The following is a 25863-nucleotide window of genomic DNA, read 5'->3' as shown; positions in this document are numbered from 1 at the left end:
GGAACTGGGATGGAGGAGCTTGTCTCAGAGCACTCCCCAGGCCATGCAAGTCAAGCAAAGAGAATATCTAACTGGTTTTAAAGTCCTTGCTTTGAGCTAAGCCTGCAGTACTGGGCTAGCTGTAACCCCTGCCATGCTCTCTTTCTTCCATTCCCCTTTTGGATGCATTATGGGCAGCCCTGATGTCAGGCTTTGCCATCCCCTTCTCCTAGCCCTTGTCTTAGTGTGGAGTGGAGCTTGTGCTGCCCCACATCATAGCCATGGGTACCCAGTCCTGGCCTAGGGTAAGCAAGGTTGACATTGCAATAGGCTGCTGGTAGCTGACTCTCCTCTCCAGGTCAAGTCACCCTTGTCTGTCTCTTTCACTTCATTCCCCAAACACACAAGCCTGGGGGGGAGGAAGCCTTCACCAAGCAGTCGCCGAGTGGCTCTTGAGTGGGAACAGAATGGCCAGGCATAGGGAAGGTGTGGATGGACACTGAGGCGTGGATGCTCAGAGCAGGGTGAACATCTCTAGAAAGCAGAGACGCACAGAAAGGTTCAGATGTCCCTGAGCCACCCACAAGCAGCATCTGCCACAGGCTCCAGCAGCCAGCACTCCTGCTCTTTTCCTCTGCAGGGATGGCTGGGAGTGAGGCCCTCCCAGCTCCACACATGCTTGAAAACGGCAGTCTCAGCTGCCCAGTGGTAAAGGCAGGGAGTGAATCCTCACCTTTCCCAGGAGGGGTGGGCACTCTCTAGTTTCATTGTTTGCTGGCTTGTGCTTTACCTGGCATTGTGTTATCTGCCCCGTGGCACTGCGGGCGACTGGACCGGTTTGGTTCCAGTAGCAAGGGGAGCAGAGTCCCTCTCTTTTGGGAAGGGAAGCTGTTGAGGGGCCAGGTCCAAGGTACCTTGGCCCTGTGGTTATCTCAGTGGGCAGGAGAGCTCCTGTTTCAGCTGTAGTCTGTTCTTCTCTTCCTCTGCTCACTGACTCTCATTCCTTGCAGACTCATACAAAGTCCAAGGGGAAAGCACCTGACCCAGGCAGCTCTGGGAGTGGAAATCAAGAAGACCATGGGGGAGGAAGGCTGTCCCCCTCCAGCCATCAGAGGTTAATAGTGGAACAGATATTCACTTGCAGCCCATGGAAGGCCCCACACTGGAGCAGGTGGATGCACCCAAAGAAGGTTGTGACTCTGTGAGAAGTCCACACTGGAGCAGGCTCCTGGCAGGACCTGGCAGGACTTGTGGACCCATGGAGGAAGAGGAGCAGGTTTGCTGAAAGGACTTGTGGTCCCATGGGGATTCCATGTCAGAACAGTTGATGAAGCACTGCAGCCTGTGGGAAGGACTCAGGTTGGAGATGTTTATGGAGAACTGTTTGCTGCAGCAGGGACCCCACACTGGAGGAGATGAAGCGTGTGAGGAGTCCTCCCCCTGAGGAGGAAGGAGCAGCAGAAACAACATATGGTGATCTGACTGCAACCCCCATTCCTGGGCCCTGTGTCACCGGAGGGAAGGAGGTAGAGAAAACCAGGAGTAAAGTTGAGCCCAGAAAGAAGGGAGGGTTGAGGGAAGGTAGGTTTATTTCTCCTGACCCTACTCTGGTTTGATTGGAAGTAATTTAAATTACTTTCCCCAGGCTGAGTCTGTTTTGCTTGTGATGGGAATTGCTGAGTGGTCTCCCTGAGTGGTCTCCCTGCCCTTACCTCAACTTGTGAGCCTTTTGTTATATTTTTCTCTCTCCTGTCCAGCTGAGGAAGGGGAGTGAGACCCCTTTTTTGGGTAAAATAATTAGTGCTAATTGTTCCCCAGAACTGTGCTTGGTTTCACAGGAGTTCACAAGGCCAGTTAACATCATATCAGCATTGGAACTCCCTTTGTCCCTGGGCCACCCACCCTACTGCTTACCTTGTGTCAGCTCTGACTCTTGGAGCAGATTGAAGTCATTCAAACAGCCCAGAATAGCTCACTGCAAAAAAGAAAAACCAACCCTACAACCATCCAGTCCTTGAGAGGGAACTGGGCAGGACTGTGTGGGCTGGAGAAGGGCAGAGAGCCCTGAGGCCAAGGGAAGAGGAAAGGGGAATGGTTCATTTCTCAGTGCCAAGAAGGCACCGGGTGTGTTTGTCCCTGGGTGGAACCACAAATGGTCACTCAGTGCCCTCTAAAGGATGGTTGGGCAGGGCCATGCTCCCAGGCTTCTCCTACTGCACCATGCTTGGCCACCTTGTGTCCTGGCTGTAACCCAAAGTGCACTGGAAGCCACAGACACCACAGAATGCACCTGAACTGAAGAGTTGTCATGAAACAGAGGAAGGGCAAAAGCCTACTACCCACCCCTGACAGGGCAGAGCGTTATTGGAACGCAATTAATAATCCATCATGACCCCTGGGAACTGCTCTGCTCTCACTGGGGAAGAGGGTAACGGGGCCAGCTTTGGCCATGCTGGGAGCCAACTGTCTGACTCCTTTCACAAATGAGGGCCACGGTTTGGTGATGCAATAAATTGAGCTGAAATGTCCTAAATTTGTTTTAAAAGCAGTGAGTGACATGAAGAACTCACTGACAGAAACTTCTCAGAGTGGGTCACATCTGTCCAAACAGCTGTGATGGTTTCACTTCAGGGCTTTATGCAGGCTCTGTCATCACATGTCCAAGACAGGGCTTCATGGAATCTCATAAAGCTACCTTGGAGGTTTCAGCATCTGTTCCTTCTTGCTCTTCACCCTCACCTTTATCTCCAGTGTCCAAGCTTCCTTCAAATGCAGATCTTGCCAGTCCTGCTTGCACATTGTCTCAGCCATATGCAGGTCTCTTCCCGCCTCAGATCTCAGCTCTTGTGTCAGACTCTTCCAGAAGGTGTGTGCCCAAGCCCTGCTGCAACTGATGCAATGCTTTAAGTCGCCTTGGAACGGTAAGCACAGCACAGAAATTGTGCTAGCAGTAGGAGGGGGGAGCCTGGCAAGTGGGTCTGCAAGGTCCTGAGGTGGGGGCAGCATTGTGGAGATAAATATGGTAAGATGATAAGTAAGGGCCAAAGTAAGGGAGAGTTCAGTCAAGTCAGCACAGACTCAGCAGGAGATCATTCAAGTATGGACCTCAAGTTTGAGGGTCCTTTAAAGGCTTATCATCATCACCAACCAACTCCTCTTGGATGAGCTGCATCTCCATGCACTGCAAATGCCTTCTGCAGCAGACATCCTTCCCATGGCCACACTTCAGCAGAGCAGCACCAGGCTGCAAGAGGCGCTGTGTGACCATGCACAGAGACCAGTCCAGCCGTGCCACCCTGGAAGCCACCCCTGCCTCCACCCTGCCAATTTCTGTCTTCTTCCTGGCTCAGTTTCCTGCAGGTCTGTGAATCATTTTCCACCTCAGTTCCATTGTGCCTTTTCTACCTCTTTGTACCTCATTTTCAAACAATCCTTGCCCTTCTCTTTGGCTCACCATGTGAGCTGAGATAATTAGCTACAAGCAGCCAGAGCCTGCAGGGCTGCAGTAGAGGAGCTGCAGGCTGACATTTCAGAGCCAGCAGGGTTTCAGCACTGAGTCAGGAGATGCCAGGCTACTGATTCAAAGGTGGCAGGACTATGACAAAATGGCTAAAGGGCCTAGCCTGAGACCTGTGGGAAGAGTTTAGAGGAAAGCATCATCCTTGGTGTAAGAAACAGAAATAGGCTCTGCACAAGGGCAATCCCAAGTCATAGTGAACAGGGCTTTGTGTAAAGAAATTGCCCAAAGCATCCTTTGCAGTTTGGTTCCTTCTGAATCTCATGGCAACTGAATGGACTGCAGCTGTCCAGCACGGGGCTGTGTTTTCTCCCAGGCAGCACACCCCTAAGCTACTGCCATCAGCTTTTGGTAGAGGGAACATATAGGCAAAAGGGCTGGCACCCCTTCACAGAACCACAGAACAGTAGGGGCTGGAATGGACCCATGGAGATTGTCCAGTCCAACCCCGCTGCTAAAGCAGACTCTTCGACACCAGGTTGCACAGCAACACGTCCAGGCTGATTTTGAAAGTCTACAGAGATAGGCACTTAGCAACCTCTCTGGGCAGCCTGCTCCTGCACCCTCACAGAAAAGAGGATTTTCTTTATGTTCAGGTGGAACTTCCTTTGTTCCAGTACTGGACAGTACTGTGCCCAGAACTGGACACAATACTCCAGATGTGGCCTCACTAGGGCAGAGTATATATGGAGGAGAACCTTCCTCAATGTGCTGGTCACACTCTTCTTAGTGCACTCCAAGAGACCTTCTTAGCCACAAGAGTGCATTGCTGGCTTGTGGTTGTCTTGTTCTCCACCAGGGCTCCTTCCCCACAGATCTGCTTTTCAGCAGGTCAACCCCTAACCTGTACTGGTGCACAGAGTTACTCCCTCTCTAGCTGTGGGACTACACTTTCCCTTGTTGAACTACAGAGGTTCCTCTCCACCCAGCTCTGCAGCCTGTCCCAGTCTGGCTGAATGGCAGCATATCCCTCCTGTCCCTTTGCCCCCTCCACAAATCCACATCTTTAACAGCCCACAGTCTGTCTGTGCAGAAACATGGCAGTAGCCCTGCTTTCCCAGGTACACAGCACTTACAGTCTCTGCATGGCACTCAGGGGACCCTGAGGAACAGCAGCATGGCACTCAGGTGGTTTTGCTGCCAGCACTTTGCCTCTTACTCTAACTGCTGATGGAGGGAGGCAGCCTCGGAGTGCAGTGATTCTGCTTCTCACTGGTGAAGCACGGAGGGAGAGAACACAGAGCTGGTTTGCACAAGACCTTCAACTGGAGCTTTCTAAGCAAGGCAGCTGGGCTGTGTCTGGCAGGGGAACAGAGCAGAGGCCATGGCTGTACCAGGTATGGGGATGAAGCAGTGTGAAGCTCACTCTCAGGGCAGCAAGGAGTGACAGATGAGAACCAGCAGGAGCCCTGGAGCAACCTAACCTGTCCCCCAGGGCAGCTGGTGACAGCACCAAGTCCCCCTGCTCCTGCAGTGCACTGTTCTCCTCCAGACAGAGCCTTCCCAGAGCAGTTCTGTGCCCAGCTCCACACCCTGCTCTAGGACCTCTTCTTCTACCTATCCATCTTTCCAACCCTGACAGCGTTTCCCAGGGCTGAATGCTCACCCTCTTCTTAGGAGTGAGGAGACAGAGTACACCCTTGAGGAGATACCAGGGGGGGAAATGCTGTAGTATTGCTGACCAAACTCAGCTTAGAACCTTCCCATTCCCCCAGCTGTTTGGCGTTGCAGAAAACAATCTCACCACCAAACCTGTTGCTTGCTTTGCTTCAATCACATTACAAAGTAAGTTATTGCCTCCCCCCTGTCCTGCCTGCCCCAGTATAACACTTCTTCCCTTGTTCCTTGCCCAAATGGCTTCTCCTTCACAAGTTCAGTAACCAGACAGTTCTTTGCAGAAGTGAAGAACACTCAAATAGGCCCCAAAATAAAAAAGCAAAACTGCTTTTACCCACATTCAAGGAGATTCAAATACAGAGCTCTGAGGTCTTGCTGTAGGTTTTTTTTTCCCCTTCTTTTCTTTTTCTATTAAACAAATTACTCAGAATTTGGGATTGGCCCTGCTCACAAGATTATCTTGAGCTGAAAAGCCTCTCTGGACCAAGTAGGCTAGCAAAAGCAAACAGTATTATCAGCTGGGCACTCAGCTGAAAGAAGTGGGCACTCCCCTTCAAAAGGTGCAGCTCCTCCTTATCTCCCTGCACAGACCATCAAGGGCTTTGCTTTCACAATGCACTTCAGCACATGGCAGTGCTCTGCAGCTACACAGAAAAGGCTGAGATGTGAAAGAGATCATGCAGCTTCTGTCCCCAGCAACACAGCATGAGCACTCTGAACAATGCCATTTTCTTAAGTCAATTGTGCAGTTTTGTTGCTTTTTTTTAATTGATCTTCAGTGTGAGCACTTCCTAGATATGATTTAAAAATGCTTCCTGGGGCTGACTACAAAGCTGAGTTTGCATCATTTCCAACAGTTTAGTGCAATCCATCACTTCTCAGAAAGTCATAATTCCTAGGCAACAAAGAGGAAATGCATTGAGATCTGAGCACATTTCAGTAACTTCTTTATTTCCATAAGAACCTAGAATAAAAACTAATTGCAGTTACAAATCATAATTGCCAACAGCACAAAAGAGAAGTGTTGCATCTGCTTTGAGCTGCAAGGTCCAAAAGATCTTTAGCTTTGAAACACTAAGCAAGTAGTGGGAGAGAGAAATGCTATGTAAACATTGCTCTTTTTTCCTCTTTGGCAGTTCTTACATTTAGGTGAATGGAGGCTGAAACATGTCCATCAGGTCAGCCATCTTATCTGGGCTCTGAAACACTTACAAGATTTTTAATTAATTATTACCACCCACTCAGCCCTGTTTGACTTAGAGTCCCTGAAGCTGACAAAGGAAATACTGAGTTACTTCTTCCAGCTACACCTCAAGCCTGAGGTTTCAGCAAAAGCAGTTTCTGTTAGGGGACAACCTCCAGAGCTGTGACAGCTGCAGTGACAGGGCACACAGCAGGGGTGGGCAGTAACTGACAAGACAAGCAGGCTACAGTAACTTTTATCAGCCAGTGTGCAGAACTTGAGAGCAGCACAGCTAAAGGGATCTTGAACTTGAGAGCAGCACAGCTAAAGGGATCTTGGAGAGAGCCAAGGAGAGTATCAGGTTGCACTCAGCACAGGCTCTTCTGCCAGAATCCCTTCAAAACCCTAAGGCTGTAGACTGTAGTTCTGGGTGGGTAATCAGCAGAACCCAGGACGCAGCAGGGGTCCTTTATGAGATTTAATCCAAAATGACTAGCAGAATCTGCCACCATCACAAACTTGCTGCAGCTCTTGTGCCTCAACCACAAAACCGTGCTTTCTTGTGGCCTTGCAACACCTAGGTCACACCTTGACAACTAAGTGTAGCATGTTTGTGACAGGAGAAGGACAAGGTAACTGTTCTGGGCACCATCAGCTAACTGTACCCAGCACCTCTTGTGAAGGGGCTTCCTCTACATTTGGATTTCTCTTACAAATGATTATCTGCATTTGGCCTTCTCTTACAAAGTATGATCCGCATTTGATTTTCTCTTACAAATGATACCTACATTTGGGGTTCTCTTACAAATGATACCTACATCTCCCATTTAACACTTTGTGACAGCTGGGAGGTGGGAGTAGACAGCAAAACTTTCCCCAGCTGTAACATCCTTGCTTCAAGTCAAAGCAAACAGAGTGTGATCTACAAGGACAAGACCCAAGCAGCACATTATTTTGTGGAAAGAAGAAATACTGGACTGCAGTGTTTCTGAACAATAAATGTAATGTAATCTTTTGTGGATACCCATCTAAGGTGAAGAGTGCATTGGTACCGCCCCAAGAGCATTTGGTGTAGGAAAACTCTGAGGCCATGTGTTAAGAGGCTAACAGTGAGATCACCAGAGTCCCTCTGCTGAGCAAAACTATTTTTTTTTCCTTTTTTTTTCAATTGAGCAAGAGAGAAGAAACAACCTGCCACACTCTGGGCTCTTTCTTGCCACCATACAGGAGCACTGAGGACAGCAACTAACTCATATGAAAGAGCAAGAACATGCCTAGGTGAGAATAAAATCTAAGAATATGCCCAGGTGTCAGCTACAGAGGAAGTGTGAAACAGCAGCATGAGAAAGGGCACTGTGGGGAAAGGAGATGTGAATAGAACCAGGTGAGGAAGGGAGAGAAACACAGCAACAGTACACAACACATCCTAGGGAGGGCATTAGAACCAGTATTTAAACCACAGATTTTCTTTTGCTATGCTGACCCACCAGGCCTCAGTACAAACACTGACTCGGGCTATTTGCTTCCCTCCCCTGCAGAACTATGGCTGCAGCAGGGCGGGGCCAGTGTCTGTTCTCAGCACTCAGGCAGTCTGTTTAAAACAAGAGTGGAGGGTGGGGTTTGAACCAAGACATCACTTGCCATGCAGCAGATGGGGAGATGCCAGCTCTGCTGTGGGTTGGGTGACCTCCAACAAGAGGCAGTAAAACTGCAGCAGCTGCTGAGTGCAAATGGAATCCTTCAGGTATGACAGCACAGTTCTACAGGTACCCCCTCCCACGGCTCTGTTTGAACCCAAGATGGCTAATGCTGGGGAGAGAAAAATAAAACAAAGACACAAAATACAAGCCAAGAAAATAAGATACAAAAATACAAAGAAATCTTTCTACTGAAGCTATATTAAAAAACATCCCCCACAGCAGGAAAAGCTTCAGGGCTAGTAAAAGAGCTGTTATCTCCAAGATTTCTGCCTTCTTGCTTGACATTTGTACTGATTTGTTCAGCAGAAATGAAGCACATCTGATTTGATTCTGCTCTTTTTCTGAGAATAAAAACCTCAAGAGAATCGTAAACTACTGGAAAATACCTTTCTTTCTTTTTTTTAAATTTCCTTTCGTGAATGGCTTAATTTCTTTTAGGACTGAAGACTACAGCTAACAGCAAGCCAGCACTATGCTTGGCACAAGCTCAGGACTGCTTCCTCCCTCTGACAAATCCTTGATACAGCACAACTCACAACACTCATTTGACAAGCTTGCAGTGGGACATCATTGCCTTTATTTCATACCCCACGACTGTCCGGAATACCTCATATGCATATCAAGAGTACAAAGACGTATTAGCTAATTCCTGGTATCATTCAATCTAGAAGAAAAACTTTAATAACACAAAATACAGTAACCAAGTACGTCAAACTTCAGGAACAACCGGAGCAGCACCTAAACTCTTCCTTTCTACTAAACCCAGGATTGTGGCTTTGCCAGCCTGCTAACAATTCTCCTGGAAACACAGCTTCACATTTTCCTCCAGTGTTTTACTGATCTTGAGCAAATTCCCCAGCACTGACGAAGTGCGGCTATGGCCGGCACAGCTCGGGGGTTTACTGAAGGCATCGCTGCGTTCCCCGTCAGTTTCCGAATGCCGGTGCAAGCGTGTGGCGACACCGCCTAACGCCCGAACCAGCCTCGGAAGAAAAAACAAGTTCCGAGGAAGGCCCGAGCCCACCCGCCGCTGGCGGAAAGCTCTGGCTGCCCTCTAACAAACGGCACAACCACGGCCCCGACGACTGAGTCCCGTCCAGCAGAGACACGGCGCCAGGAAACGCGGCTGCTCGAGAGGCATCGACAAGCCGTCACCGGGAGGACGGGCGTTCGTCTGCCGCGCAGCAGCGCGAAACCCTAACAGGGAACGAGGGAACGCGAGCGCAGCTGCCCCGTCCCGAGCAGGCCCGGCCCTGCGGAGGTACCGTTCCCGTCACGCCACCGCCTCTGGGCGGGAGCGTCACGTGCCTCAGCGTCCCGACCCCTCCGGCGGAAGCGGCCCTGCCGCGCGTGCGCCGAGAGTCGGTCGTGAACAGCCCCTTCCGGCCGGCACGCGACCTTCCTTGCCCGTGGCCGCCCGCTCCCTCCACGGGCGGCCCGAGGCGCGCGCGGGGCGGTGCGCGCGCTTACGGCTGCTGACCCCCAGCGCCCGACGCCGCCGGCCGACTCGGTGTGCACGCGCCCCTTGCCCTGGCCGCCTCCCCGCGGCGCTCTTCGGCCGCGCACATGTGCGCCCGCACGCGCGCCTGCGCGCTGCCGCCGGGCCCCGACGGCCCTCGTGAGGTCACAGGCGCAGACGCGCTCCCTGCCGCCGCTTCCCCGACGGAGGCCCCGGCGCATGCGCGTGAGCTGCCGCCCCTCCTCCCTGGGCGCCGACGCCGCGCGTCTCTCCGCCTCCCCCCACGGCGGCGCCTGCGCCGTGCGCGCTGTCGGTGCGTGGCGTGCGGCGCGGTGGGGGCGGGTGGGGGCGGGGCGGGTATATATAGTGCGCGGCCGGGGCGGCGGCCTCCCCCTTGTCCCCCGGCCGCCGTCGGAGCTGTGTGCGCAGTGCGTGTGCTCCGGACACCCGGACACGCCGGCCCGGCCCCGCCGCACCATTTATTACTAAAAATATAAAAAAGACAAAAAAAATCAAAAAATCCTAAAAAATCTCTAAAAAAACCCCTTCCCTCTTCCATCTTCCGACAACCTTCTACAACCGGCCGGTTTGATAAAAAAATAACCCGGTGAAGCGAAGCCCCCGGACCCGGCGCAGCCGAGAGGAGACACAGAGCGAGCCTGACCCCCGCTGAGGCCAGCAGCAGCCGCCGCCGCCGCCACCTTCACCAGGCCCGGCACAGAGTGAGCCAGACCCCCTCCCACCGTTTTCACCCGCCGCCGCGCATCCGCCTCTCGCGGCCGTTAAGTTTCGAATCCGCCTCCGGAGTGCCCCCTTCCCAGCTCCGACACCGCCGGTCCCTGCCTTCACGGACCGCCGGGCCGCCGCGGCCTCCTCGCCTCGTCAGCGCCCCCCCTTTGCCCTCCAACGCCTGGAGACGGCGGCAGGATGAACCCCAGCGCCCCTAGCTACCCTATGGCCTCCCTCTACGTGGGGGACCTACACCCCGACGTGACGGAGGCCATGCTCTACGAGAAGTTCAGCCCTGCTGGGCCGATCCTTTCCATCCGCGTCTGCAGGGACATGATCACCCGCCGGTCGCTCGGCTACGCCTATGTCAACTTCCAGCAGCCCGCCGACGGTGAGTGGCCGGGGACTGGGCCGTAGGGGAAAGGAGCTGGGATCGGTGGGCGAGGCAGTGAGGGGAGAGCTGGGGAGGCCGCCGGCAGAGGAGCCATGTTTCTCCCCCACCCCCACTTGGGCTCGGCGCGGCTTCCCCCCCCCGCCCCAGTGCCGCCGCCCCGCATCCATTTTCCCCGCCTGGGCGTTCCTGGGGCCGGTGTTGGCGTTGCCGGGACGGGGCGAAGTTGTTGCCGCGCGGGGGGAAGTTGGCGGTGGGGCCGCTGCTGGCTGACACGCGGCCCGGGGCCGCCCGCGCCTCGTGGCGTGGAGCGGGGCGGGGTGGGGAGGCGCTTACGCGCCCCGCCGCCGGGAACCGAAAGCCGGCGCAGGGCCCCGGCCATGGAAAAAAAAGGGCCCAGGCGCCCTCGCCGAAAAGGCCGAGGCCTGGCGGAACTGCCCCAGATGGCTGCGGCTCCCGGAGGCCGCGGGGAGGGTAGGGGTTCTTCACAGACAAGCATATCGGTGCGCGGCCGCAGCAGGAATGCGAAATGAAGGCCAGCTTCGAGAACGCTCACAGTCATTAGCACCTTTTAATGACTGCGCAGGAGCTGGGTGTGTTTGAGTGAGTAAGAGGCCAAAAGAAGGAAGTAGGACATACCGCCTTGGCTCGGGAGTTTCGCAGCCGTCCGGGCAAAGCGCAGGCCCGAGCCACAATACCCTAAGGCACCATGGCAGGGCCGTCACGTGTGGGGAGGGGGTGAGCTTTCTTGGGCCTCCTTTGCCCGCTCTTCGTGCAGCAAGCAGTGTCCTGATCCATTTTTCTTGGCAGTAATCTGCCTGACACTGTGTTTCTTTCCCAAGTTGTGTTTTATTAAACTTGTTTCACATGACGAGTTGTTGGTTCTCTAAACTTGTTATCAGTAAAGAAACTTGTCATGTACTTCTGGTCATGGTTCTGCTTAAGTTCGGCGTCCAGTTTTGTTCGTTTGGGGATTGTTTCCATAGAAGAACTGAAGAGATTCTGATTTTCCTGGGGTACAATCAAAAGAAAAAAATGATTCTGCCAACTAGAGCATACTTGATATAAAGCAAACTGCTTTCCATTGTAATGGCTTCAGTTTTGACCATATGAAAGTGGGAGATGGGAATTACAAACTTCCCAAGCAATTAGATTAAGTGGCTTTCAAGATTGGCTTTGGTCTGTAGCCATTACCAGACTTTGGTGTGCCGATGACACCTGTATGTAAATGGTAAAAGTTGCTGCCCCCTCCGTTTAATAGGCTGATGGTTCACCTGTTCCCAGTTCTCTGCTGGAGAGGGCTTTCAGTTTATTCTGCCGTTGTTTAGGATAAAATTATTTGGATGCTTGCTTTAAAACACTTCCGTTCAACACAAATCTACAGTTTACTCTCAAAGCAAGCAAAAAAGTCATTAGCACCGTTCAGTGCTGTGGTAGGATGGGATCAAAGCAGAAATTGAAGGCGATTCAGATGCTTCTCCTTAGTAATGTCAGAGTCCTGTAAGGGACAGCTTTGGCATTTTGTAGTTGAGCAACCAGTTCAACCCCACGTTTTTGTGACTTAGTAATTATTCAAGTATGGGAACAAACACAGCTTTTTCACCTGAGAACATCCTCTTACGAAAATGCTGCTGCTCCACACGTTGGGAGGATTTTTCAGACCCTGGGAGGCACACTTACTGTGCTCTACACCTAGGCAGGCCAGATGAAAGTATTTCTGCTCTGTATCAAACTTTGCATCTGGCATGTATCTGGCAGCACTAGTTGGGATGCACTGAGATGAGTCTGAATTTGGTGTGCCTGGAAAATGCCTTGGAAGCATTTGCTGACTTTTTTTTTTTATAGATCATTCTATCCATTTAGTGAAACCTTGAAGTAGCTCTGAGGATGAATGGTTATTACAGTAACGCTGTTTTGATTCTGAGCTAGCTGCCTTTTCTTGTTTTAGCCTAACTCTGAGCTGAGCTACACCTCGTGCTATTCTTGTTAGTAACAGCAAGAAACAACTAGGTGAGGCTTGGAGAGGCCTTTGAAGGTGTGTTTGTAGAGGAGGGTGCTCACAGCTCTTCCAAAAGCTGGTGAAGCCTGATGACGTGCGAGGCATGCACATGCTTCACAGCCGTGACACTGCTGAGCTTTGAGTCATAGCCCAGAATGAAACTCAAGGAAATCTTATTTGAAATCACTAACCTAGAAATACCCTTGAGTAATCTGAAGCTGCACTTCTCCCTTTAGATGCTTGAAATATTTCCAGAGGTTTATTATTTTACAGCTGCTGCTTTGTGCCTTTGTAGCACAGTTTAGCAGCAAGCATGTTCAGGGTGCTTCTGAAATTGTTCTAAAGTGGAGTGTCCAGTCGCTCACGGCTGAAATGGGAACTGGTGACTCATTCAATAAGAGCTCCAGCACAATCAGCAGAAGTACAGCAAGGGTAGGTGTGTCCACTTGGTAACAAGTTAACTACTGAGTGCAATTGCTTCCTGCAAACCAGCATGCAGCCTTTAGTGGCTGGAATGTAATGGAAATAAGCCTGTCTTACTAGTTATGAATTTTAATGAGAGTGGCTTGTAGCTGGTTGGAGGTATTACTAGCAATGTTTTAAAATCCATTGTGGAATTATAGTGTGGTCTGTAAAAGAGATGAAAAGAACTGTCCTTGTCTGAGTGAAGCACATGCATTGATTAAAGATAGGTACTCACCCTTAGCTGAGCGTGGTGGTGTATGGGGGCTAGCAGGGACCTGGCTGGAGGCAGACGTGTGGAAATGTGTCCAGGAAACAGAAATTTGTGAGGAGTGTCAGGATTATTCTAGAAGCAATTAGCACAAATTGGAGAAACCTCTTTCCTAGCAAAGGAAGCCCTGTTGCTACTTCTGGAAATAATGAATTGGTTGTTGCTGGCACTTTTGCTGGTGCTGGCAGTAATAATTCTAATGACTTCCAGGACAGTACCAAGGCATTTGATGCTTCTGTTGTGGCCAGTCTGATACTACAGTCATGGGGTTTTGTTTTGTTTAGTTTTTTTTTTTATTCTATAATGTAAAAGATTTTCAGTGCTTTTTAATGTGTCTCTTGCTTAATTTCTATTAAAGTTTGTGAAAGCTTTGTTAACTTACTTAAAAAACTGGCAATGCTTATATTTTATTGGTGGCTTCAGCCTAAATCAATTCTTGACTTGATACTGTTATATGAATATGGTAAGAGTATCAATAGCTGTATAAGCTATCAATAGCTGTATAAGATACCAATATTAGATATGTCTCTCATTAACTTCTACAGATGTCTTTCTCGGATCGGGAAGGAACATAAAAGGTGGTGTTCCGGCTGGACCAGAAGCTGGCTGCTCATTTTCTTCAGCCACCATACCCAATACAGCTACAGATGAAAGCAGTGCTCAACAAAAATGTCAAATGAGGGTTTTCACTATGTGATTAGCCCTTAGTCCCCCTAAGAAAAGCCATTAATTGACATGGTTACTGTTTGCATCATAGTGCTCTGCTACATGCAAATTGCAGTGAAAAGAATTAGTACCAATGGGTGTGGACTTCAGGTCTTTATATTCAGTCGTCTTCCAGACCTGCAAGAGTAGTGATGAGCAGGAGCTAGTGCAGAACGTCATAAATGTTTGCCATATTTGAGAAATGCTCCTGGTTCTTCTTAAACACCTTGTTGACTTAAAATATCAAAGATACTTTGTTGCTTTGAAAGGGCATTTGGAAACTCCCACCGAAATACACTGAAATCTTAAATTCAGGTTTTGAAGAGTTAGTTCTGGAGATCTGTTGGAAAAGTTTCTCCCCTGCAGTAACAAAACCCAGTTTATGTCACTTCCTTTTGTGCTCTTAGTGCTTGCTCCTTCATTGCACTTTGATGTGTTTGAGCACAAGGTTCTAACAGCTGCCTAATGTCAGATTTTCAAAATCAAGTACATGCGGGGTTTAAATCTCTTGGAACAGCCTGTTGCCTGGAAGTCCATCAGGCATCTTCTTTGTCACTCAGGAGAGTTGTGTGAACCAGGCTTGAACTGTATCTAGCAAATGAATGTTGTCAGTTGAGGGGTGTTGGTGTGTGGGGGTTATGCTGGTGTTTGCAAAAGGCCTCATACAGGCACAGGTTTTACCCTTAAAGGCATCTTTATTGAGATACATCCATGTGGCCAAACTTTTCTCCTGTGGAGTGTGTTGTCCCATTGCTACATACCTCTTCTCCATACTGTCTTGTGGGATCCAATCCTTTAGGCTGCTGGGGTTTCTACAGCTCCTTCAGCTAACTTGCTTAGTGCAGCTTCTGCTGAGGAGCATTTTGCCAGTTACTTGCTCAAACCAGTGGGGTGTATTGTGTTGAGGGTTTAGTTCTGCACCTCAAACAGTCCTACTTGAGAAGCCCCTTATGTGCTTGTTAAGACAGCTTCCATGTTTCCTGCTGATCCTGTGGTGTGTTTTCCAGCTGAACGAGCTTTGGATACCATGAACTTCGATGTCATCAAGGGCAAGCCAGTGCGCATCATGTGGTCCCAGCGCGATCCATCTCTCCGCAAGAGTGGTGTAGGGAACATCTTCATCAAGAACCTGGACAAATCGATCGACAACAAAGCTTTGTACGACACCTTCTCTGCCTTTGGGAACATCCTGTCCTGTAAGGTCAGTGCAGAGCGGTGGTGTCACAGCAGCCCCCCGTCTGTGGTGCAGAGGGTCCATGGATGTTACAGCAGGGCTTTCTTTAACAGGTGGTGTGCGATGAGAACGGCTCCAAGGGGTATGGGTTTGTACACTTCGAGACACAAGAAGCCGCAGAGCGAGCTATTGAGAAGATGAACGGCATGCTGCTGAACGACCGCAAAGTGTGAGTATGGCACAGGGACCACGGGCTGCACCGCAGCTGCCGGGCACAGGCAGCTGGAGCTCGCCTAGGAAACACAGCTGGTTGGGAAGAGCGTTTAGAATCCTAGTGCTAGGAACACTGGGAATTGCATCCTGCCTGTTGGAAAGGCAGAGTAAGTTCAGTGAGGCTAGCAGTGGGCTCTCGGGAAAAAGCTGCTATATTAGTTGTCTTACAGGCCAGTGCTGCAGTGGGGATTTGGGAGCTCCTCTGGGTTTCAGATCTTAACTGGTCTGAGGTAAAATACAATGTACAGGGTACTTCAAATAATACTTTGTAAGAGTTGTGAGGTAGGTACGCTGTCCATTTTTTGGATGAAACTGTAAACTCTGGAGTCACTCAGTCCTAAAGAGCAGTCAGATTACCCTGAGGTTTTATATGCATGACTGTTAACAGGCACATCTAGGAAACAGCAGCAAATAAAACTACAGGAACACTGTTCTGTAGGAACAAAAGTTACTTGGCTGGTTGGTTGGGTGTTATCTAGGCTGGGGGAAGGGTGACTGTCCCTCAGCTATGCCTAAGGGATCATTACAGTATTAGGTATAGTTGCAAAAGAACAACTTTGTACATACTTGAGAGGACTTGGAAAAAGGGTAACATAAATCAGTTTGAGTTTGCCATCATGGATTGTTTTTACATGTACAGGTGGGTGATCAAGCCACGTACAGGGAGAAAGTATTTTGAAGCTTTAATTTTCCTGCTTGTTCTGTGTTCAGGTGGCACAGTGTGGAGGTTTTTACTCAACTTCCACCTTATACAATCTTCCTAAATTAATCCTTGTTCAATATGAATCAGGCATTACAATAAATCAAAGGTTAAGAAAGTATTGAGTTACTGTGTGCTACCTTATTGGATTTGTCAGATTTAGACCTATAAAATTGGACAATATAATAAAAATTGAGAGCAAATGTCTGTTACAGTCAGAAATCAACATTAGCCATGTCTGTACTAGAGCAGCTCCTTGGGTTGCAGAGTGTTGTGTTCAGCTTGTGTTCTTTCTCTGATGGTGTGAACCCAGCTTGGGTGTTCCCCAGCCCAACTGCAGTGGGATTTTACTAAAAACCAAGTTGAACTATTTATTTTCCTAAGATTATTTAAAGAAAGAAGCCAACCAAACAAATGAAAAAGCCCCAAGCCCACAATAAAAAAAAAAAAAGAAAAAGAAAAAGGGGAAAAAAAACCTCCAAAACAACACAAACTTGGATAGGCTGGAAGCTGTGTGAGAGTGGGGAGGGGCACATTTAAACATCCCTTGCTTAAACACTTTTCTGGAGAATGGTAGCTGCTGCCAGATTGTCAGAATGGCTATGGGATTGTGCCAATATCCAGAGCTTCTCTTTAGCCACTCTACCTAAAGCTCTTCCATTGCCCAGCTCATGTTGTGGAAGGTTGTTTGGTCTGGGTGAAGAGTCTCAGCACTGGTGACAGTATTGTTGTGCTGGTAGCTGTGGCAGGCACACTGATGGAGCAAAGGACAGCAATGCTCATTTTTCAGTGGAGTTCCATTGTAAAGATTTATCTGAGGAATTTCATGTGTGATATGAACAGTGAGATTGGTTAAATGTGATGCCAGAGGATGAAATAAAATGTTCTCCCTTGACAGAATTGCTTTAATCTACACTGTTCTGTCTTCCTGCAACTAGATTTGTTGGAAGGTTTAAATCCCGCAAGGAACGCGAGGCAGAGCTTGGAGCCAGAGCAAAGGAATTCACCAATGTTTACATCAAGAATTTTGGAGAAGACATGGATGATGAGAGACTTAAGGAACTCTTTGGCAAGTTTGGTAATGTCTTAAACTCTAAGTTTATATAAACATGAATGAACTTCAGGGTGCTCCTTCTATCTTACCTGTACAGTGCTGTACAGTGTACAACAGAAGGCTTCAGCTGGCTGGCTGGTGTTGATTTAAAGATTAGAGCTGTACTGAAAAGCTGGTTCTTAATTCCAGTGTCACATCCAGAGGGCAGTGACATCCACTACAGAATTTTAAAGAGGACAGACAGCAGATGTAATCCTGCCACCAAAACTGTTGCTAATAATGAGCCCAAACAGTCTTTTGAATAGGTTTTGCACGTTTTAAAGTTGCGAATGGAAGTGTTTCAGTACTGGCTGATGTTAAGAATTCACTACAGGATACATGACAAATGAGTTTGCGACTGCTTTGATGACCTGCAGACTTCTTACTCAGAGCATCTCTGCTTTCATTGTCCAGTTGCATTGTTGAGCAAATACATTACAGGGAACCTCTCCAGGCAAGCTGTTTGTTGTGCACGGAGCAGAATTCCAGCAGGCAGATGATTGTGCTCCCTTAAAGTATGGGATGTGTCATCATCCAAACAGGAAATGGCCAACTCCTTCATCTGGTTTGTAGGGTACAGTCCCTTCCAACCCCTGACATTCTATGACTCTGAATTTCAGCCTCAGCTGTTTTGTTGTTTTCTTTCCTGCATGCCTTTGTTGTTCTCCAGTGGATATGGTGTAAAGCAAGACAAAGGCTCATGTAGGAGATACTCTATAGCAGCCCTAAGCAGCATTTACCAGAAATTGCTTTCCAGTGCTGGGGTCTGTGGTTGAAGCGCTAACAAATGCAGCTGGTAATACCTGTCTCAGCTGAGGCTGGGAACTGCTGCTTTTGAGAGGTGGCTTGGTAGGCTTAGTTGTAATGGCTGAAGTTCAGCATCAGAGCAAACTGGCAGTTGTGTATTAATGGGTCACATTTGCTGGATGCTTCCATTGATGCAGCAGTGCTTTGTAACGCAAGTGAAACGTTTAAACTCAGTGTTAAGTCGTGTGAACAGGATGTTCCCAATACACTCTGTATACTAAGCATTAGCATTTAATTCTCTTTTTGTAGGTCCTGCCCTAAGTGTGAAAGTTATGACCGATGAGAGTGGAAAATCCAAAGGCTTTGGCTTTGTTAGCTTTGAAAGACATGAAGATGCTCAAAAAGTAAGAGTTTGGATTTCGTTTTAAGAATTCTGTAACTGAGACCCAAACAGTCTGTTTCATTGAGTGGTTTTAAGTCTTGTCCATTTGTTGAAGAGTTTTTCATTGGTCTGGGACACTGCAAAAACATGTGTCCACTTCCTGAATGACTTGGCATAGTTTCTGTCATTTAGAAAGCTTGCCTATGAGCAAATGTCAGCTGATTTGAGGAGCTTCTTCAGTCAAGGTACTCTGCAGAGCTGGAACTAGTGTAGAAACAGGGAATCCTGAATCATTTAATAACCTGTTGTAGTTAGGCTTAAAGGTCTCAATGAGATTAGGACTCCCTCGTGCTGGGCAACATACAAGCACGGTACATTATTACAGCTCTGCAAAACCCAGGTGAATCACTGAATCCAGAGTGGTTGCACAAAATATTTGTGCAGGGCAGAAAGTATTGTGTTTTCAAACTTCAGCACTGCAAAGTCAGCAGGAAAGTTACTGGGTTTATGGCACATGTTTGTCACAGCTGCAAGAAAATAGCCACAGAGCCCTGTCATGTTGCTTTTACTCTGAAGAGTATCTTTGGAAGATACTTTGAATTCATGTCGACAGCATGCCAGTGTGCTGCATAACTTCAGCCTTTGTCAGCTGGCTGCTTTGAGGAAGCAGTTGGCTGTGGCAGTAGGGGGCATAACATCAGGAGAAAAACTCAGAACAAATCGAGGCAACAAATGAAGTTTGCTTTCAAAAGGCATGTTTGTGGTCTGTCAGTACTGCAAGTACACAAGCAAGAGATTAGAACAAATCCTGTCTTACATCTACATTGTTCAGTCTGGTACATACGCACTGATGAATTGTTCATCTTACAGTAGTTAGGATCCCAGGATGGGTGTTTAAAAATAACATAAAATTCTAATATCTCAGTAAATGTGCTTAATGGCTTTAATCAGGAAAATACACAATGAACTGGTGACTTCTGGGTTTAAATGAATTGAATATATCTGCGCCAGAGTTTCACATCCTAGTGGTTGTAACTCCAAGCAGCACAAAGGAAAAAAGTTCGCATTTTCTTGAAGTGTTTCCTTCATGAAGATTTTAAAAGGACAAATATACCAGCTGTGGCTTAACACAGGAGAAACTCTTGACAAGACAGTTTTAGATGTTACTTTACAAAACAGAAGTCATGTTGAGTGGGTGAGAGCTCTTCAGCTTCATTTATGTTCTTTTCTCTGCCTTTAGCAAGGTCAGGCTGGAGAAATAGTTCCTCATTCTGTGACTTGCTGTTTGGTTTGGTTTTTTCCTCACTCTATAACAAAAATTTCTCCGCTACTTATGACTTTTCTTTACCCGCACAAAAGCACACTCAAAGTGGGCAAGGGGGAAGCCTCTGGGTGTTTGGTCTCAGCTAGATGGACTGGCTCTTTTTCTGGAATCCTGTTGTCACTGTATCTTTAAATTACCTTTTGTTTTTGTATGCCTGAACACCCTGGAATACAAAACAATGCTAACCTCTTGTTCATTAATTAAGGCTGTGGATGAGATGAATGGGAAGGAGCTCAACGGGAAACAAATCTATGTTGGCCGGGCTCAGAAAAAGGTGGAAAGGCAGACAGAGCTGAAGCGCAAGTTCGAACAGATGAAGCAGGACAGGATCACCAGATACCAGGTGCAGTGTCAATGCAAGAGGGCTAACTGATTATTTTTAGATTTACAATGGCTGTTTGCTTTCAAAAATCACTTGCTTTTTTTTGTAGGGTGTCAACCTTTATGTGAAAAATCTGGATGACGGCATTGATGATGAGCGTCTGCGGAAAGAGTTCTCGCCGTTTGGAACAATCACCAGTGCAAAGGTAAGGCTTGGAACTTGTGCTTCTTCCTCCTCTAAAAGTGGACAGGGAAGGGCCGTTTATTTCATTGACTAACAGGTGTGACCCACTCACTCAACCACTGCTGCTCACTGCAGTGTACATGGGCATCTGTCTTCTGGACAATTGTCCATCTCAGGCTAATCTCCTATGATTATTCTTTCTTGAAATAAGCTGAGTGCTGATACTAGTGAGAGGAAAAAAGCATCTTTGCACTGCAGTAATGTGCTCATTGCTGGCATTTTCATCTGCATTCAAAAAACAGCTATCGGTGATATTCCTTGTTATAAATCAATTCAGAAAAGAAATGTGTGGTGTCACTTGCAGCAGGCTGCCAGAAGAAACTTGTGTGGGTCTAGCAGATAGGGCATTCTTCTGTTGTAAAGGTCCACTTTGTGTTGACAGGTCATGATGGAAGGTGGCCGCAGCAAAGGGTTTGGATTCGTGTGCTTTTCATCACCAGAAGAAGCCACCAAAGCTGTCACAGAAATGAATGGTAGAATTGTGGCTACTAAACCATTATACGTAGCTCTAGCCCAGCGTAAAGAAGAGCGCCAAGCTCACCTCACCAACCAGTATATGCAGAGAATGGCAACTGTGAGAGCAGTACCTAACCCTGTCATCAATCCCTACCAGCCAGCACCTCCTTCAGGTTACTTCATGGCAGCTATCCCACAGGTGGGTGTAGAGATCAGGAGCAGAACTGTGCTGTGTGAAAATCTGCTCAGACTGAACAGTAAATACAGTTACTGGCACATGCCCAGCATTTCAGCAGTCTGATTTCATAGCAGAAACTGTGGAGTGCTGAGTGTGCCCTCCAAAGCTAAGTGCCACATTGTGTTTTGTGACAGACTCAGAACCGTGCTGCATACTATCCCACCAACCAGCTCGCCCAGCTTGCCAGACCTAGTCCTCGCTGGACTGCTCAGGGTGCCAGACCTCATCGTAAGTCCTCTCCTTCCTCCTCCCAGTGGTTGAAATCAGCTCCAGAGCTTTATCTTTTGCACTTTTGATGCAATTTCAGTGTCAGTCTTGTGTCATGTTGGTGGTGGCACTTCCAGACTCTTCACCAGTAGGTATTCCACCATGTGACTTTTGCTGTGCTTTCTGTCCAACACAGCATTCCAGAACATGCCTGGTGCTATCCGCCCAGCAGCACCCAGACCACCCTTCAGTACCATGAGACCAGCTTCACAAGTCCCACGAGTTATGTCCACACAACGTGTTGGTAAGTTCCCTTTATGCAAAATGAAGTATTAGATTTTGGGGGTAATATTGACGATTCCACATGGGCTCTCAAAAGCATTTAAGTTCAACATGACATGTGGTAACACTTCCTTCCGTTTCTGGCTCTTACTAAATGAGTGAGCTAGTATCACCTTCTAGTAGCTGTTGTAAATACTGGCCCAGCAGTGATTGCTGCTGCAGTGCCATTTCTTCATCATGAGCCTTTTTTTGCTTTTAGTGTGCATTTTAATAATACCCCAGGATTGTTACTGGCAGCTGCTGCCAGCCCTACGCATCCCTGAGGCACTTGTGATACCAAGATGAGAGAATTTTAGCTCTCACTATTTGGTCATGTAACAGTGGGAGCTGGTGTCAAGTATGAGTATCTGCACATCCCTGAGAGAACCAGAGCTGCTTACTGGGCACTCTGCGTTCTCTGGCTGTGGCAGGCAGCAGTATTTTTAGCTATCTCCTTCATGAAAATACCTGTTTTAGGACACCTGTTAATGTGCTCAGGAAATAGTGTTGTTTGAGGTTGGAGTTCAAGGAATGCTCAGCCGAGGTGGATGTTTGCTCACATTTTTCAGTAGCATGAAAGAAAAACAATTAATGAGTGAAGTGACTGGGAGGTGACACCCAGCAGATGTCAAGGGTTGACCTTTCAGCTGTGAGCAGTGCTGTGACAGCTGACAGTGCTACTGAGAGGCATCTGTAATGTAACTCCCCCACTGGGCACCCCCTGGGGCTGGTTGCTGGGTTTTGGTAGCTGGTGCACGCTAACTGCAACACTGCCCTGTGCTTGCAGCCAATACATCGACGCAGACCATGGGCCCGCGCCCCGCAGCAGCAGCCACTGCCGCCACTCCTGTCCGCACAGTCCCGCAGTACAAATACGCCGCGGGCGTCCGCAACCCTCAGCAGCACCTCAACACGCAGCCACAGGTTGCCATGCAGCAGGTGAGCCCTGACAGCAGCAGCTCTGTGTTTTTGCAGAGGAAGCTGCTGGAGGGGGCACTTAACCCTTAGAGGTTGTCTTTGTTATTGTAGAATTGAGGCTCTATGCTGCGGCAGCAGAGCCTTGGGGGAGGTTTAAGTACAACTCAAGTTCACATGGGACAGACGTGATCCTGTGTTGCTTCATGTTTGCCAGCTGCTTGATACCTTAAGCCTGAACTCTGTTCTGTGTGTTCCCCAACAGAGCAGTTGATGCTAACTTCCAGCTATAACCAGCACTCTTTGATTACAGTAGTTGTAACTTCCTCTCTGTTCCTGACAGTGTGGGCAGTGTTTATGCTGAGCTGTGGAGTGCTGGGTATTTGAAGATGGACCTAATTGTGAACTAGAATTTAATTTTGAAATGCTGTTCGTTTACAGCCTGCTGTCCATGTGCAAGGTCAGGAACCCTTGACTGCTTCCATGTTGGCTTCTGCCCCTCCACAAGAGCAAAAGCAGATGTTAGGTATGTACCTGACACCTTTCTCCATGCCTCGTAGCAGGAGAGGGACGTACTCTTTTATCAGTCTTCAAGTGCAGAATGAGTGGCTGCTTAAATCCTAGGCTGTTTGTCAGATGAGATTTGTCAGTGATGATCTTTCTTCTCTGCAGGCGAACGTCTCTTTCCTCTCATCCAAAACATGCACCCCACTCTGGCGGGTAAGATCACCGGGATGCTGCTGGAGATTGACAACTCTGAACTCCTCCACATGCTCGAGTCTCCTGAGTCTCTTCGTTCGAAGGTGGGTGGGCTCTGCAGTGAAGTCTGCACTGGTTAAACAGGGGTCTGGTGGCACAGTGAAGCTGCAGCAACGCAGTGCTGGCCCAGGGCAAGAGGGTACATTACTTGGATTGGCACCAACTGGCACTGCAATGTTGTCCTTGTACCAGAGCAGGCATTGTTTATGTGCAGCATTTAAACTGGCTGGAGTTGAACATGCAGAAACTGCAAACTTCTCCCTACTGAGTGTTCTTTTTCACTTCACAGGTTGATGAAGCTGTGGCCGTACTACAAGCCCACCAAGCTAAAGAGGCTGCTCAAAAGGCAGTTAATAACCCCACTGGGGTTCCAAGTGTTTAATAAGTAAGTTCTGAGCAGTGTGCTTTGGGCTGGGACAATAGAGCTTAGTCTAGAGCCTTGGTAGCATCGTTGCTGCCAGGCTCTATCATTTGCAGCCTGGTAGCAGCTACAGTCACAGCTGTAAGCACGTTTTGTGCTGAGGCCTGTAGCTCTTGGTTAGAAAATGCTTGGCATTTTGGCTTGCCTGTATAGCTGGCATTAAAGCATTGCTTCTAGCAGCAAATGTAGCTGCAGTTGCAGGCACGTGTGCAAAATGGGCAGTGGTGTCAATTGGTCTTGTTCATTCTGTTGGAGAGGAACTTGGGGAATTGGTGTAAGCTTAAAACCCTGGGTTTTCTTAGACTACCATTTGGATATGAATGCCAGAATACAGAATGACACAGTAATTAAAAGCTAAACTGCATAGTGTCTGTCTTCTAATATCAATTAAAATACTGTTTTTCACCTTCTGTGGGGTTAATTAATCTGCATGACAGAGGCACAAGGTGATACCTGTACAGTTGTGAAAGGGAGAAATGTTGTGATGCTGAGGATAGCAGGAGTCTTCTCCATGCACTCCAGTTACATTTTGTCTATCAACTTCCTTTCCACATCTGTAGCTGTCAGTTGAAAGATTCCCGCTTTAACATTAGATTACTTAACATCTCTTTTCTTGGTCTTTCAATTTCTGAAACCTCCCTTTTGGAGACAGAATCGGAGTTGTTTTTTCCAGAGTTCATTCTTTTGTAATGCTTTTTGTTTGTTGGTAGTGATACTTTCACACTAAGATAAATGCTGGATAAGTTGTCTGTCCTGAACTAGACACTCAGACTTTGAGTTCATTACTCTCTGTGCTCCACAATGGTTTAGTCTTGGTGTGCTGGCCTTGAGCAGAAGTGGCCTGCAGTTGAGTTAGTTGCAGTACCAAATGACACATTGTGCACAGCTGTTGTCAGTGCTGTGCAGGGTGCTGCTTAGTTCCAGACTCGGTTTTGGCTTGCCAGATGTCACAGACTTGGGATACTTGCGTGTCTCTATAAAGCTGGGGTACCTCTGGTTCTGCTTGTGAAGAGCTTTGGTTCACTCGAGTGCTGCAGGGCTAAGAGGGGCAGGAGGCCTGTCAAAAGAGAAGGTGCTGCTTTGATTTCCCAACCTAACACCACTCTTCTTGTTTGCAGAAAGATCCGGGACTACAACCTAGAACTTCGCTTCACCGAAGAAAAAACAATTTAAACATGGAAAAATATTAAATATTGAGAAAAAAACATTGCAAAAATATAAAATAAATAAAAAAAGGAAAGGAAACTTTGAAGCTTATGTACAGAGCAACGCCGGGGCTAGTAAAAGAAATGCTAGTCCTAGATTACTTATTGATTTAAAATGAAAAAAAAATAGTAAAATTAAAAAAGACAAATTAATGTTTTATAAACCCGGGGAAAAGAATTTTCAGCACAGTACAAAAAATTTAAAGCATTCCTTTCTTTAATTTTGTAATTCTTTACTGTGGAAAAGCTCAGAATATCACCACTGTTTTAGTTGACAGTGAGAATTGATAGCTGAGCAAAGAACCGTAATTTGGATTATAAAATTCTTGGTTTAATAAAAATTCCTTAAACACTGCTTCACTTGTGCTGCTTTCCTGTGTCTACTGCACCTGCCAGGAGGCTGGGGTTTGGAAGGCCAGTTCAGGATCCCCATGTAGAGTGCTTCAGCAGTTTTAGAGTTTAGCCTACATTTAGCCACCTGTTACCGGTAACGGGAACTTGGGCAGTAAATCAGAACAGCAAGGGCTGTATCTGGGGTTTAAATTCTTAGTAGCATGGTGTCTGAGCTCCTCTCATTGTCTAATTAGAGACCTTTAAACACCCTCCCTGATAGGCAGTAAGAACTGTTACTGTCAAAGGCTTGCTTGTGTGCTGGAATTGTGTAACAGATCAACATCCCATTTGACCACCTGCACAGGTTTGGGTGGAAGAAACTCTCTCTGCCAGGTTTACAGATGGCAAAGGAACCCTGAGATGATGGCAGAGTCATCTGGGCAGAAGCGAATGACCAAGGATTGTCTGCAGCAGTTCCAAAATTCCATTACTGTGGACATGAACACAAAGTATTCCTGAAACAGAAAAGGTGCAGCTTCAGGTGGGAGTGTGCTAAAAATTGAATAGCCACTAACCAAAAGATCATCTATTTACACAGTAAGAACCCTGCTGTGAACAGGACTGCAAAACCCTCTGAGTCAGGTATTTCTAGTGCCGTGTTCCCTAACAAGTGGCTGGCTGCTGTTAGCTTTTTCTTTTCCTTCTATTAGAGACCAACTGGTTTAAATTTAGCTTTGC

The 25863-nt window shown here is 47.9% G+C and overlaps 1 protein-coding gene across 2 annotated transcripts; it reads left to right on the top strand.

Moving 5' to 3' along the window:
* The first annotated feature begins 9866 nt into the window (after positions 1-9866).
* Positions 9867-25141, top strand: PABPC1 (poly(A) binding protein cytoplasmic 1). Of its 2 annotated transcripts, XM_054385624.1 has the most exons (16): positions 9867-10575; positions 13853-13885; positions 15020-15213; positions 15300-15415; positions 17098-17237; positions 18309-18403; positions 19911-20048; positions 20137-20232; positions 20653-20925; positions 21099-21192; positions 21368-21475; positions 22280-22431; positions 22849-22933; positions 23080-23210; positions 23456-23551; positions 24706-25141. In XM_054385624.1, the coding sequence occupies exons 1-15, from the start codon at positions 10383-10385 to the stop codon at positions 23546-23548; spliced, it is 1941 nt and encodes a 646-aa protein (XP_054241599.1). In that variant the 5' UTR covers positions 9867-10382; the 3' UTR covers positions 23549-23551; positions 24706-25141. The 2 variants fall into 2 exon arrangements, with proteins under 2 accessions (XP_054241599.1, XP_054241600.1); XM_054385625.1 differs by lacking the exon at positions 13853-13885.
* Positions 25142-25863: the final 722 nt, after the last annotated feature.

This window comes from Indicator indicator, chromosome 12, assembly GCF_027791375.1.
Source record: "Indicator indicator isolate 239-I01 chromosome 12, UM_Iind_1.1, whole genome shotgun sequence".
NCBI classification, from domain to species: Eukaryota; Metazoa; Chordata; class Aves; order Piciformes; family Indicatoridae; genus Indicator; species Indicator indicator.
Note: the sequence above shows the minus strand (reverse complement) of the source record. Positions and strands in the feature narration are given on the sequence as shown.